Source organism: Taudactylus pleione, unplaced genomic scaffold (assembly GCF_031769625.1).
Source record: "Taudactylus pleione unplaced genomic scaffold, aTauple2 ptg000129l, whole genome shotgun sequence".
NCBI classification, from domain to species: Eukaryota; Metazoa; Chordata; class Amphibia; order Anura; family Myobatrachidae; genus Taudactylus; species Taudactylus pleione.
In genome coordinates, this window is record NW_028284531.1 from 19,919,948 (window position 1) to 19,932,882 (window position 12,935).

General features: G+C 42.2%; 2 protein-coding genes across 2 annotated transcripts in view; one reads left to right on the top strand and one right to left on the bottom strand.

Moving 5' to 3' along the window:
* LOC148523695 (aminopeptidase Ey-like) overlaps positions 1-9,225 on the top strand; it is a 72,789-nt gene extending 63,564 nt beyond the window's left edge. Inside the window, exons 18-20 of the mRNA XM_088473020.1 lie at positions 5,449-5,589; positions 8,491-8,572; positions 8,827-9,225. Of these exons, the coding sequence (XP_088329146.1) occupies positions 5,449-5,589; positions 8,491-8,572; positions 8,827-8,982 (379 nt within the window). The 3' untranslated portion in view covers positions 8,983-9,225. The remainder of the gene's footprint in view (positions 1-5,448; positions 5,590-8,490; positions 8,573-8,826) is intronic.
* Positions 1-12,935, bottom strand: part of CFAP161 (cilia and flagella associated protein 161) — a 90,449-nt gene that overhangs the window by 6,447 nt on the left and 71,067 nt on the right. The window lies entirely within an intron of this gene.

Consider the following 12,935-nt stretch of genomic DNA (forward strand, 5'->3'; position numbering starts at 1 on the left):
CACTGAAAGATTTCTTTAAAGATATCTTTCAGTGAAGTCATCCTGCCACATCTCTGAACAGGCAATTCTTGACGGTATCGTCAGATTGGCCTGCATGTACAGACGAGCGCGGGAGCGTTAGTCATTCACTGCATACACTCTGAACAATATCGTTATCATCCACATCGTTCCTCAGAATCGTCTAGTGTGTATGCGGATTTAGTGAGTGTCGACCTCCTCAGCTCATACCTAAGTACAACCATGACACTTTTATATAGGCTTCACCATGCAAAGGCAGCCTTAACATTTTCAGGAGATACCGTCGGCAATATCAGCGTTTCCCTTTAATGTGAGTAAAAGAAAAGCCCTAATGTTTTTTGTTTTTTTAATTGTGCTTACATGGCATTTGAAGGTTCAATGGTGTGACATTGAACACAATTGTGTCTCCGTTCATCCAAGTCACTTATCACTTCTTATCGGCGGCCAACAGCTTTGGAGATGGGGACAGAGGCAAATGTGAGAGGGCAGAACCACACATGGGAAGAAAGAGGCACAAATGGAGAGGAGAGCAGTGATACAAATGGTTAAATGGGGCAGATGCATGAAAAGGCAGAGGCACATAGATAGTAAAGGATAGGAGGAAGAGGTCCATTTGGGGATGGGGCAGAGGCACAGATGTAGAGGAGGTGCAGGTACGGATGGTAAAAGTGAGGGGGCAGGAGCACAGCACATACAGTCAGGTCCATAAATATTGGGACATTGACAGATTTTTCAGATTTTGGCCTCTATTCACCACCACAATGGCTTTGAAATGAAACATATAAGATGAGATTTAACTGCAGACTTTCAGATTTAATTTGAGGGTAATTACATCCAAATCAGGTGAACGGTGTAGGAATTACAACGGTTTCTATATGTGCCTCCCACTTTTTAAGGGGCCAAAAGTAATGGGACAAACTAAACAATCCTAAATCTAACTTTCACTTTGTAATACTTTGTTGCAAATCCTTTGCAGGCAATTACAGCCTGAAGTCTGGAACGCATAGACATCACCAGACGCTGGGTTTCATCCCTGGTGATGCTCTGCCAGGCCTCTACTGCAAATGTCTTCAATTCCTGCTTGTTCTTGGGGCATTTTCCCTTCAGTTTTGTTTTCATCAAGTGAAATGCATGCTCAATCGGATTCAGGTCAGGGGATTCTCTTGGCCATTGCATAACATTCCACTTTTTAGCCTTAAAAAACTCTTTGGTTGCTTTTGCAGTATGCTTCGGGTCATTGTCCATCTGCATTGTGAAGTGCCGTCCAATGAGTTCTGAAGTATTTGACTAAATATGAGCATATAATATTGCCCGAAACACTTCAGAATTCATTCTGCTGCTTTTGTCAGCAGTCACATCATCAATAAATACAAGGGAACCAGTTCCATTGGCAGCCATACATGCCCACGCCATGGCATTACCACCACCATGTTTCACTGATGAGGTGGTATGTTTTGGATCATGAGCAGTTCCTTTCCTTCTCTTCTCTTCCCATCACTCTGGTGCAAGTTGATCTTTGTCTTATCTGTCCATAGGATGTTGTTCCAGAACTGTAATGGCTTTTTTAGATGTTGTTTGGAAAACTCTAATCTGGTCTTCCTGTTTTTGTGGCTCACCAATGGTTTACATCATAGATTGTAAGCTTGCAAGCAGGGCCCTCTTACCTCTATATCTGTCTGTTATTACCCTGTTTTGTTCTATCAATGTTTCCAATTGTAAAGCGCAACGGAATATGCTGCGCTATATAAGAAACTGTTAATAAATAAATAAATAAATAAAATCTTGTGGTGAACCCTATATATTCACTCTTGTGAAGTCTTCTCTTGATTGTTGACTTTGACACATATACATCTACCTCCTGGAGAGTGTTCTTGATTTGGCCAACTGTTGTGAAGGGATTTTTCTTCACCAGGGAAATAATTCTTTTGTCATCCACCACAGTTGTTTTTCGTGGTCTCCCGGGTATTTTGGTGTTGCTGAGCTCTCCGGGGCGTTCTTTCTTTTAAAGAATGTTCCAAACAGTTGATTTGGCGACACCTAATGTTTTTGCTATCTCTCTGATGGGTTTGTTTTGATTTTTCAGCCTAATGATGGCTTGCTTCACTGATAGTGACAGCTCTTTGGATCTCATATTGAGAGTTGACAGCAACTGATTCCAAATGCAAATGTCACACCTAGAATCAACTCCAGACCTTTTACCTGCTTAATTGATAATGAAATAACGAGGGAATAGCCCACACCTGTCCATGAAATAGCTTTTGAGTTGAAAGTCCCATTATTTTTGGCCCCTTAAAAAGTGGGAGGCACATATTGAAACTGTTGTAATTCCTACACCGTTCACCCGATTTGATGTAATTACCCTCAAATTAAATCTGAAAGTCTACAGTTAAAGCACATCTTGTTTGTTTCATTTCAAAACCAATGTGGTGGTGAATAGAGGCCAAAATCTGAAAATTCTGTCAATGTCCCAATATTTATGGACCTGACTGTATAATAAATGGGGCAGTGATCCTGCATACCATAGGCAGCTACTGCTCAGAGATGTGTGGTACACAGTGATGCTGGGTAGGCCTGCCCAAAGTAAGTAGGAGGGGGGAGAGGAAAGAAGAGGAGGAGAGAGCTGAGGGAGGTTCACCAACTGCTGTCACATGGACTCAAAGCAAGGTAGAAACCCCAGAGTGGAGCTGGTAATTGCACTTGTCTGCCATGGAAGCACAGCTGATCCCAGCGGGCTGGCCATAAACGCTTTCTGATTCATAGGGGGAGATTTATCAAATCTCGGAGAGAGTACCAACCAATCAGCTTGTCAAATTACAGAATATGCTAGAAAATTTATATTTAGAACCTGATTGATTGTTATGGGCAAATTCTTCACTTTATGAGGTATATTTACTAAACTAAAATTGATCAACATCGATGTTGTGTTTCTCTGGATCATCGGCACCAGCAGGCCTCTCAGTCAGCCCAGGCCACCTATAGGTATACTGTATGCACCCCCATGATGGCGGCCCCGTTCTTTCCCTGCCACGCTGCCCATGGTTCTCATACTAGGACCTTGCAAGGACCCCGCAATTACCGTACCCTGCCAAAGTTGCCACACAGGTGTGCTCCAGCAGTGGGGGCGTGGATTAATAATTAATTACACCATGTACAGGACAAACACTGTTGCAAGTAGCATATGCTTTTTGCTTACCAGCTGGCTAATGCTTTAAAAACTTGTACAATTAAGCAATTCACTAATTAAAGGAGCCAGAGGATATCATTCTGCATTCCTAGGAGGACTGTATTCCGATACTTAAATGCAAGCTAAGTTACTAACATTCAATCTGTGGCCACTGTTGTATAAGATTCCTCTGAAGAGTTATGTATGAACTTTAGGGGTCATTTACTAAAGTGAGAGTTTTTAGAAGTGAGTTTTAAAAGTGATGTTGCCCATAGCAACCAATCAGATTCTAGCTATTATCTTCTAGAAGGTGCTAGTTAAATGTTAAGTAGAATCTGATTGGTTGCTATGGGCAACATCACTTTTAAAACTTGCTTCTAAAACTCTCACTTTAGTAAATTTACCCCTTAGGGGTCTATTTACTAAGCAGTGTTAGGAGACCGAGTAAAAAGTGATAAGGTGCCAGCCAATCAGCTCCCAACTGTCATCTCAGAGGCTGTGTTTGAAAAATGACAGTTGGGAGCTGATTGGCTGGCACCTTATCACTTTTCACTCTGTCTCCTAACACTTAGTAAATAGACCCTTAGTGTTTTGTTATGTATGTGTATTGATTGTTTGTTGATGGTATGTTATATACCCTATATTGCTGCTTAAATTATTGCAGCTTATTAGCTCTTCAAGTTTAGGGGCCCATTTATAAACGAGTTTTATCATACGCAACGAGTCTTAAAACCCATTGCATATGATGAATGGTGCTCCAGCCAATCAGATCCCAACTGTCATTTCTCAAGCAGAAGAGAGTTGGGAGCTGATTGGCTGGAGCACCATTATAATGCACAACAAGTATTAACAATTGTTGCATATGATACAACTCATTGATAAATGGGCCCCTTATTTACAAATATTTAATTTTGTATGCCAGACAGTGTCTCTTTATTTTCTAGTTGCTATTTTTAGTAGGTTTTACAGATAGTTAGCAGCCTGGTATATACTGTAGATTTACTTAATGGTATGCACATCTGTATTTGATTAATTTTAATTATAGTATTTTAGCTAAGTGCCAGACTACTTGTGTGTGCTCTGTAAAAAAGGCAGCTGCCTGGACAATAGATAGATAGGGTAGATGATGAAGGATGTGGGAGAGGAGAAAGAAGGAGAGAGGAGAGAAGAAAAGGGATTAGGGGGGAGAGAAGATGAGGGGCAAGGATCAGATAAGACAGGAGAGCTGGTGGTAGGAAAGAAAGAAACAGACCAAGTTTTGGGTACAGAGAGTGGGATGAAAGAACAGACTAGGATGGGAGAGAATTGGTACGTACTTACCTATACGATCGGGAGTAAAAAGACTGCAATGCATATAGCTCAAGGATCCCACATTTGTAAAAGCAGGACCTGCCAGTGGTAATGTTTCTCTACTTGTATATCTCTATTCTTGTATATCTCCATTGGTGCTTACGATCATTCATTCCGCTTACAACTGCAGCTTTATGAAGTCTCATTTGCCCCTATCTTCATGTTAATGTATTTATCATTGAGTTTATTCACTATCCGCAAAAACCTGGACAGATGTTGATACAACAGAATAAAGTATTAGTACAAAATGCTAGCTGTCAGTATATGTTTATAGAATTAAAAAAAAAAAAAAAAAATTCTAATTGGTTGACAGCAATTGAATTGTACATTATTTTTGATCTCTGTTTAAAAGATAGCTGCTAGTAGTAACATCATATACCAATGGATGCCAAACTGGGTGCCTTGGCACCATGGCATGCCATGGGCACTTATAGGGGTACCACGGGTTGGTGGTCCAGGACTGAATCAATTTATTTATGGTCAATGTGATAGGCAAAACCAGAGTTGGTGGCTCCCAATAATAAAATATGTGGGCAAACAGAATTGCAACCCTGTCCACCACCACATAGCTGAACCTAAGGATGACATATAAGCACAATTTACTTAACGTAATTCCTTTTGCAGAATTTCTCAATATGAAACTTTTGGACTAGGGGTGCCATTAAAAAAAAGCTGATACTCTTGGACACCATGTTTCAAAATGTTTGGGAACCACTGTTATATATGATATAATATGGCCATATATAAATAACCCCTTTATAGGCAAACAAACGGGCTAGCCTGTCCAGTTAAATAGTGCTGTATAAGAATGGTTTATATTATAACACACACAAATTATGCTGCAGTAGATGTTTGTCAAATCCTGCTGAGTTAGTTGAGCTGACAAGTTTCAGGATTATATTTTATTTTCCTTACAGACTTCTGGAGTATTCCTTGGATTCCAGCAAAATTCGTAGACAAGATTGTGTTACCACAATTACCAGTGTTGCTAACAATGTGGTGGGCCAGAGTCTTGCCTGGGATTTTGTAAGAGCCAAATGGTCATTACTCTTCAGCCAGTAAGTGCCTACTTTTCTCATGGGCAGTCCAAATGAAATGTTCTGCATTTTCTATCAGAATAGGAAATATGTCACAGTAATATGTCAGATGAGCATGTGTAGTGTTATGAAATAAATATATAGTCCATGTCGGACAAGTTACAGTATTTGAAGAGAGGGGCAAAATAGTGGGTGCCCTTCACAGGGTCAAACTGGCCCACAGGGGTACAGGGGAATCCCCCGGTGGGACCCAGTGTCTGAGAGTCCACCGCCTCCTTTAGGGATCAGGTTCCATACTGTGCACTTGAATAATACATTATACATACAGTCAGGTCCATAAATATTGGGACATTGACAGAATTTTCATATTTTGTCCTCTATTCACCACCACAATGGCTTTGAAATGAAACAAACAAGATGTGATTTAACTGCAGACTTTCAGATTTAATTTGAGGGTAATTACATCCAAATCAGGTGAACGGTGTAGGAATTACAACGGTTTCTATATGTGCCTCCCACTTTTTAAGGGGCCAAAAGTAATGGGACAAGCTAAACAAACCTAAATCTAACTTTCACTTTTTAATACTTTGTTGCAAATCCTTTGCAGACAATTACAACCTGAAGTCTGGAACGCATAGACATCACCAGACGCTGGGTTTCATCCCTGGTGATGCTCTGCCAGGCCTCTACTGCAAATGTCTTCAGTTCCTGCTTGTTCTTGGGGCATTTTCCCTTCAGTTTTGTCTTCATCAAGTGAAATGCATGCTCAATCAGATTCAGGTCAGGGGATTGACTTGGCCATTGCATAACATTCCACTGTTCAGCCTTAAAAAACTCTTTGGTTGCTTTTGCAGTATGCTTCGGGTCATTGTCCATCTGCATTGTGAAGCGCTGTCCAATGAGTTCTGAAGCATTTGACTGAATATGAGTATATAATATTGCCCGAAACACTTCAGAATTAATTCTGCTGCTTTTGTCAGCAGTCACATCATCAATAAATACAAGGGAACCAGTTCCATTGGCAGCCATACATGCCCACGCCATGACACTACCACCACCATGCTTCACTGATGAGGTGGTATGTTTTGGATCATGAGCAGTTCCTTTCCTTCTCTTCTCTTCCCATCACTCTGGTACAAGTTGATCTTTGTCTCATCTGTCAATAGGATGTTGTTCCAGAACTGTAATGGCTTTTTTAGATGTTGTTTGGCAAACTGTAATCTGGTCTTCCTGTTTTTGTGGCTCACCAATGGTTTGCATTTTGTGGTGAACCCTCTATATTCACTGTTGTGAAGTCTTCTCTTGATTGTTGACTTTGACACAAATACATCTACCTCCTGGAGAGTGTTGTTGATTTGGCCAACTGTTGTGAAGGGGTTTTTCTTCACAGGGAAATAATTATTTTGTCATCCACCACAGTTGTTTTCCGTGGTCTTCCAGGTCTTTTGGTGTTGCTGAGCTCTCCGGTGCGTTCTTTCTTTTTAAGAATGTTCCAAACAGTTGATTTGGCCACACCTAATGTTTTTGCTATCTCTCTGATGGGTTTGTTTTGATTTTTCAGCCTAATGATGGCTTGCTTCACTGATAGTGACAGCTCTTTGGATCTCATATTGAGAGTCGACAGCAACTGATTCCAAATGCAAATGTCACACCTAGAATCAACTCCAGACCTTTTACCTGCTTAATTGATAATGAAATAATGAGGGAATAGCCCACACCTGTCCATGAAATAGCTTTTGAGTTGATAGTCCCATTACTTTTGGCCCCTTAATAAGTGGGAGGCACATATTGAAACTGTTGTAATTCCTACACCGTTCACCCGATTTGGATGTAATTACCCTCAAATTAAATCTGAAAGTCTGCAGTTAAAGCACATCTTGTTTGTTTCATTTCAAAACCATTGTGGTGGTGAATAGAGGCCAAAATCTGAAAATTCTGTCAATGTCCCAATATTTATGGACCTGACTGTATGTTACATCATACTGCACAGGTCTATGGTCTATTTTCTACAAACTATTGCTGTTATTATTCTTGTACATTATCATGCATGCACTTGCAGTATTTACTATATTTTTTTTTTATAGAAGCCTAGACCATGCTCTTTCTAATGGTTAGCCTCTGTGGAGGCTGGCCACACCCCTAAGTATGGGCCCCTATCACTGTATTCCCCTGGTGGGCCCTTCATGCCCCAGTCCGACACTGGCCCTACAAAAATATTGTCTCTTTAACATCATATGAAAGACTGACGCTGTTGGTCAATATTGTGGCAGGTAAATCCAGCAAGACTAGGGAAATAAGACTCCAACAAAAAAGTACCAGATAACATAATTTTCTGTTAGCTAAATAGGGATGCGCTTAAGATCCCGACAACCGGGATGCCATCTGCCTGAACCAGAATCCCGATCGCAGAGAGAACACCGGCGCCAGAATCCCAACATGACTGGGAATGCTCGATGCCGGGATCCCAGTAGATGGCATCCCGACCGTAAGGAGACAGGGGAAGGGTATTAGCCATGAGATGGGTTTACACAATTTTGGGGGACTTAGTTAGGTTGAGGGAAGGGGGAGGTTAGGGTTAGGCTCCAGACAGGGGGTGTTAGGTTCAGGCACACCAGGGGTAAGGTTAGGGTTAAGCACTAAAGGGGGAGGCTTAGGCACTAAGGGGGGAGGGTTAGGTTTAGGCACTTACCGGGAGGGTTAGGGTGCGAGGTAGGAAGGGCTAGTATGAGGGTGCAGGAAATGAGGGCTAGGGTTAGGGGCTAAATAGGACAGGGGAACATTACTCACCTTTCCGTCAGGATGTGAACCATCGGGATGCTGCTGTCAGTGTACTGACAGCCGTCATACCGTCCATCGGCATGTCATAACGATTCCGCTAAATATAGTTGTAAGAATACTTATTATTTGTATTTCCTTCACTAGATTTGGACAATCGTCTTTCTCCTTTGGTAATCTGATTACAGGAGTGACTGGAAGATTCTCCACTGAATATGACCTGCAGCAAGTAAGTAACTTATTGTTAAGGTAATGACTGATCTTGGCCAGGTGGAAATATACCAATATTCAGATCACTAGAAGGCACGTAATTGCTTTATACTTCAGGTCTTAGTCAATTCATAAAATTAATATTGGTTCAAACCTCAAAATGGCTGCCAGTGCTGCTTGTAGGTGATTGGTCTACGTTAGCCTTGATAAAATGCCATCTCCAGAAATTAAATGATTCCCGTAAAAAATTCTCACTACTCTTTTTCTCACCAGCTTGAACAGTTTAAAAAAGATAATGAACAAAACGGTTTTGGCACATCTGAGCGAGCCTTGGAGCAATGCATAGAGAAGACTGAAGCAAACATTAACTGGGTAAACCAGAACAAGGCCTCAGTTCAGAAGTGGTTTGAAGATGCTGTAAGACCTTAAGGGACATGTGAAAAACACCTTTTGACACTTGTGAAGAACACGTTTACAAGCCACCTAAGGTTCCTCCTACGAACTGCTTGTGGTTCTCCTTACTGTATAAAGCTACCATGGTGTTGAAGGCATATGAAATATGATCTAACATGAGTCCTTCAGCCAGATTACTCTTCCATTAGTTTCTATGATCTTCCTTTGTAAAGTGACTGAGAAATGAAGGGGATGTAGTTGGCATCTCGATGGTCCCAACCGCTGAAAACCCAACGATAAGTATTAGGGTTAGGCTGAGGAGGGGAGGGTTAGGGTTATGTTTAGGCTGTGAGAGGGGAGGGTTTGGTTTATGCTGGGGGGGAGGAGGGTTAGGTTTAGGGGTAGGGTTAGAGAATTTACCTACAGGTGTCGGTATTTCAAACCAGTTGGGATTCTGAGCGCCCTTTTTGTATATGCCGGAATCCCATACCCAACCCAAATCAAGTTGTGCCACTTTTAAATGTGTATCCCCGCCAGATGTAAAAACTTTTTGTATAGAAAATGAGTAACTGCCTTTTCATACTCAGGGTTTAAATAGTATGGTTGCTTCAAATGGAATAAATACTGTACATTGCTCCATCCTATATAAACTCGACTATGCATACGTGTGAATGAAGATGGTCTTAATGATATCCAATGTCCCCTTTAATCATGGAAGAAGGCTTTCATAAAGAATCTCAGGAAAGGTCTCTAAAACTCCCTTGTGTTATGTGTAATCTCTGAGTGCTGGGATGGTCTCCTTTGTAATTTTATAATCATGTTTACTGCACAAAATCACAGTACAATATTACTAGCCCTAAGGGACTATTCAATTCTCTGCGATTTGCCACCAGACATTGACGCAATATCCAGATACGCACATCACCACTTACTACAGTTGGAATCTTCGCTCATTTTCCTGCCAACCTCTATAGGGTGTAAGAGAAATTGAGCAAAGATACATTGCCAGGGGTTCTTCCCGACCATTCCAGAGGCAGTCCGCTGCATATCGCCGAGAATTGATCGCCCCTTTAATGTTTTATGCCATCTTGCTTGCTTGGGAAACTTCTTCAAATATCTGAAGACAGTAAGTGTAGGTGAGAGCCCAAAAAGATGTAATATTTTCCATAATGAAAATGTGTTCTACGTTTATTTATACTTTTACAATCTCCATGTAAATAGTAAGAGACAGACTTTTCATAAAATACTAAATTAAGACATAGCTCTGACATTTGTTATGTTTTGTTTTGCATCCTAGAATGTAAAAATAAAAATGATTTCAACAACAAAAACTTGTTTCATCTTTAATTTGGCTTCTTGTCAGCAGTAGCACAAATGCAATTGGTGAATAGTTTGAATATATAATTCTATTATTGCAGTTTTTCAGTAAGCATTGTCCATGAAAGCTTGTGCCCACACATTACACTACACTGTAGTGCATCATCATTATACCACACTATAGTGCCCCCCACATTATGCCATACTGTAGTGCCCCACACATTATGCCACACTATATTGCCCCACCAGATTATGCCATTCTGTAGTTCAACCTACATTATGACACATTGTTGTGCCCCCCCATATTATGCCACACTATAGTTCCCCTACATTATGCCACACTGTAGTACCCTACATTATGCCACACTGCAATGCCCCTAGATTATGCCATGCTTTAGTGCTCCTACATTATGCCACACTGTAGTGCCTCTACATTATGCCACACTGTGCTGTCACATTATGCCACATTGTAGTGCCCCTACTGTGGCAATTCAGCATGTGGATTGTGGAATGTAACCTACTAGACACACCAGCCTGTTTCCTAGTTTGCACTGTTCTCATATTAGTTTATCCACAGGGTGGTTCTTTTGATTGGTTTAGTGAAAATTAGCCAGGGACACTGCAGATTTCTAGTGGTCAGGCCAATTCCCAGCAGATACCAGGATGGGAGTAAGAACTTCCCTGAAAGTAAACATCAGCAATCACCCCAGCACAATGTAAAAGGCTGGCCTGCCCATCCAACATCATTATTTACATTACCCATGACCAATGCTCCACAGACCACATACCCCAGGCAGCAGAAGGGGAGGAGGAGGGAGTGTAGAGAGAGGAATAGAGGGGGAGGCATTCTGTGTAGAAGGTGAGAGGGTGATCACTCCCAATTCTGGAGATGTCCTGGGAGAACCTGACCGGAGCAGGACTCAATCCACCACAACAGAGGGTGAAGCTGCGCTATCCCAGAAATGAGTCAGTGACCATCAGAACTAACCAGCAAGCAGGAAGATCTGAAGCAGCTTGGTACAGCGCCTGGGTGAGACTGGACAGATCTGAAATAACTGTCACTGAAGGTTGGGAACTTTGCAGGGGCTGTTAAGTGGACTGGTAGTACCTTGGCATGTTTTTTAATGTGTTAGGTTTTTTTTAGAGTTTTTGTATACTAGTGTATTGCACATGTTTTACATTATTATGCAATAAAGCTGCTGTTGTACCTTTCTCTCCTCCTTACCTGTGTGATTGCCAAACCTAAGGATCTGGGCATACTTAGCGCATTATGGTTCCAATACCCAGTATCTTCACATTTGGTGGCAGCAGTGGGATCGCACAGACCCAATGAGTGGGCGTGTACCTAATACAGGAAGGCTCTGTAGGGACAAGAGGCAATAGTCAGCCAGTAGGATGGTGAGTGAATCAGAATTGGGAGAGATGGCGGAAAAAGAGAGATTCTATAGGAGTTGCAAAGAAACAACACCTGCAGGGGTTCTGTCGGATGCATGGTATAGCCTACAATGGTTAAGAGATCCGGCAGGTGTTGGTGACCCGATTAAGGGAATGGGAGAAGGCAAATCATGGAGAAGGGGAGAATCAGGAAATGAAGAGGAACAACTGGGATCCCTGCAGATTTTTCCAGAGACTAGTGACCACAAAGTAACAGCGGCGACCCCAGCCATGCTTAGCTTGGAGCAATAGAAGACAGAGCCATTTCCCAGGAGAGAGGCGGAGTGATCCAGGCAGTGTTGGGAATTTTGATCACAGTGGCCAGGAAAGATCTGTAGGTGATTTGCGTGGAAGAGCGAATGAAGACACGGCTGGGATATTCTAGTGTTCCAGTGTTTTAGGAATTGGAGACAGACATCAACACCCTCCTACAGTTATTCGAGAATCTGATGGATGTCCATGAGATTGATGAGGAGGAATGGCCCAAATTCCTGGGCCCTAGTCTGATGGGTAAAGCATTGGAAGTGTGGGGTGTACAAGACCGTGAAGAGGGCTCTGTTGGTCAAGTTCCAGGTAACCGCAGAGTCATACCGCTTTAAGTTCCAGACTATAAAGAAAAATGGGACCCAATCTCCTATAGAATTCGCCAGCCAGCTGCGGAGAGTCTGCAGTAAATGGATGGAGGGAAAAAGGTGATCTCCGCAGAGTAAATTCTGGACATGATAATGCTGGAACAAGTGATGCTGAAAATGGCCCCAGAATTCCGAGAGTGGACTGCAGGATGTAAGCGAACCATGCCTGAGGAAACAGCCGGACTAGCTGATGAGTATGTCAACAAACAAAATGGAGGGCTTCCTGGGTTCCTGACTTTAGTGTATCCAGGAAGCCGGGAAAGACAATCTTTTCAGGACATTTAGCTGCACTCACCCAACCTGTCAAGAACTCAATTTGGGCCCCGACGTTTCAATCACCAAGAGCACCAGGAATGCCACCTTGGAGATGTTACCAGTGTAATCAAGCTGGACATCTTCAGCGGGAGTGTCACGAGATCCTTTTCCTGGTGCTCGAGCTACCCCAGTCTCAATAGTGTGTTACCAGATTGGAGTGGAAAGTGATGGGACAGAGGCGATGGAGGCTGTCTATGTGGTGGACTTGAGGGAGGGGTGACATGCCCCGAGCAACATGAAGGGACAAATGCAGTCTGTGTGGATGTTAAACCACAAAGTTCAAGGTCTGCG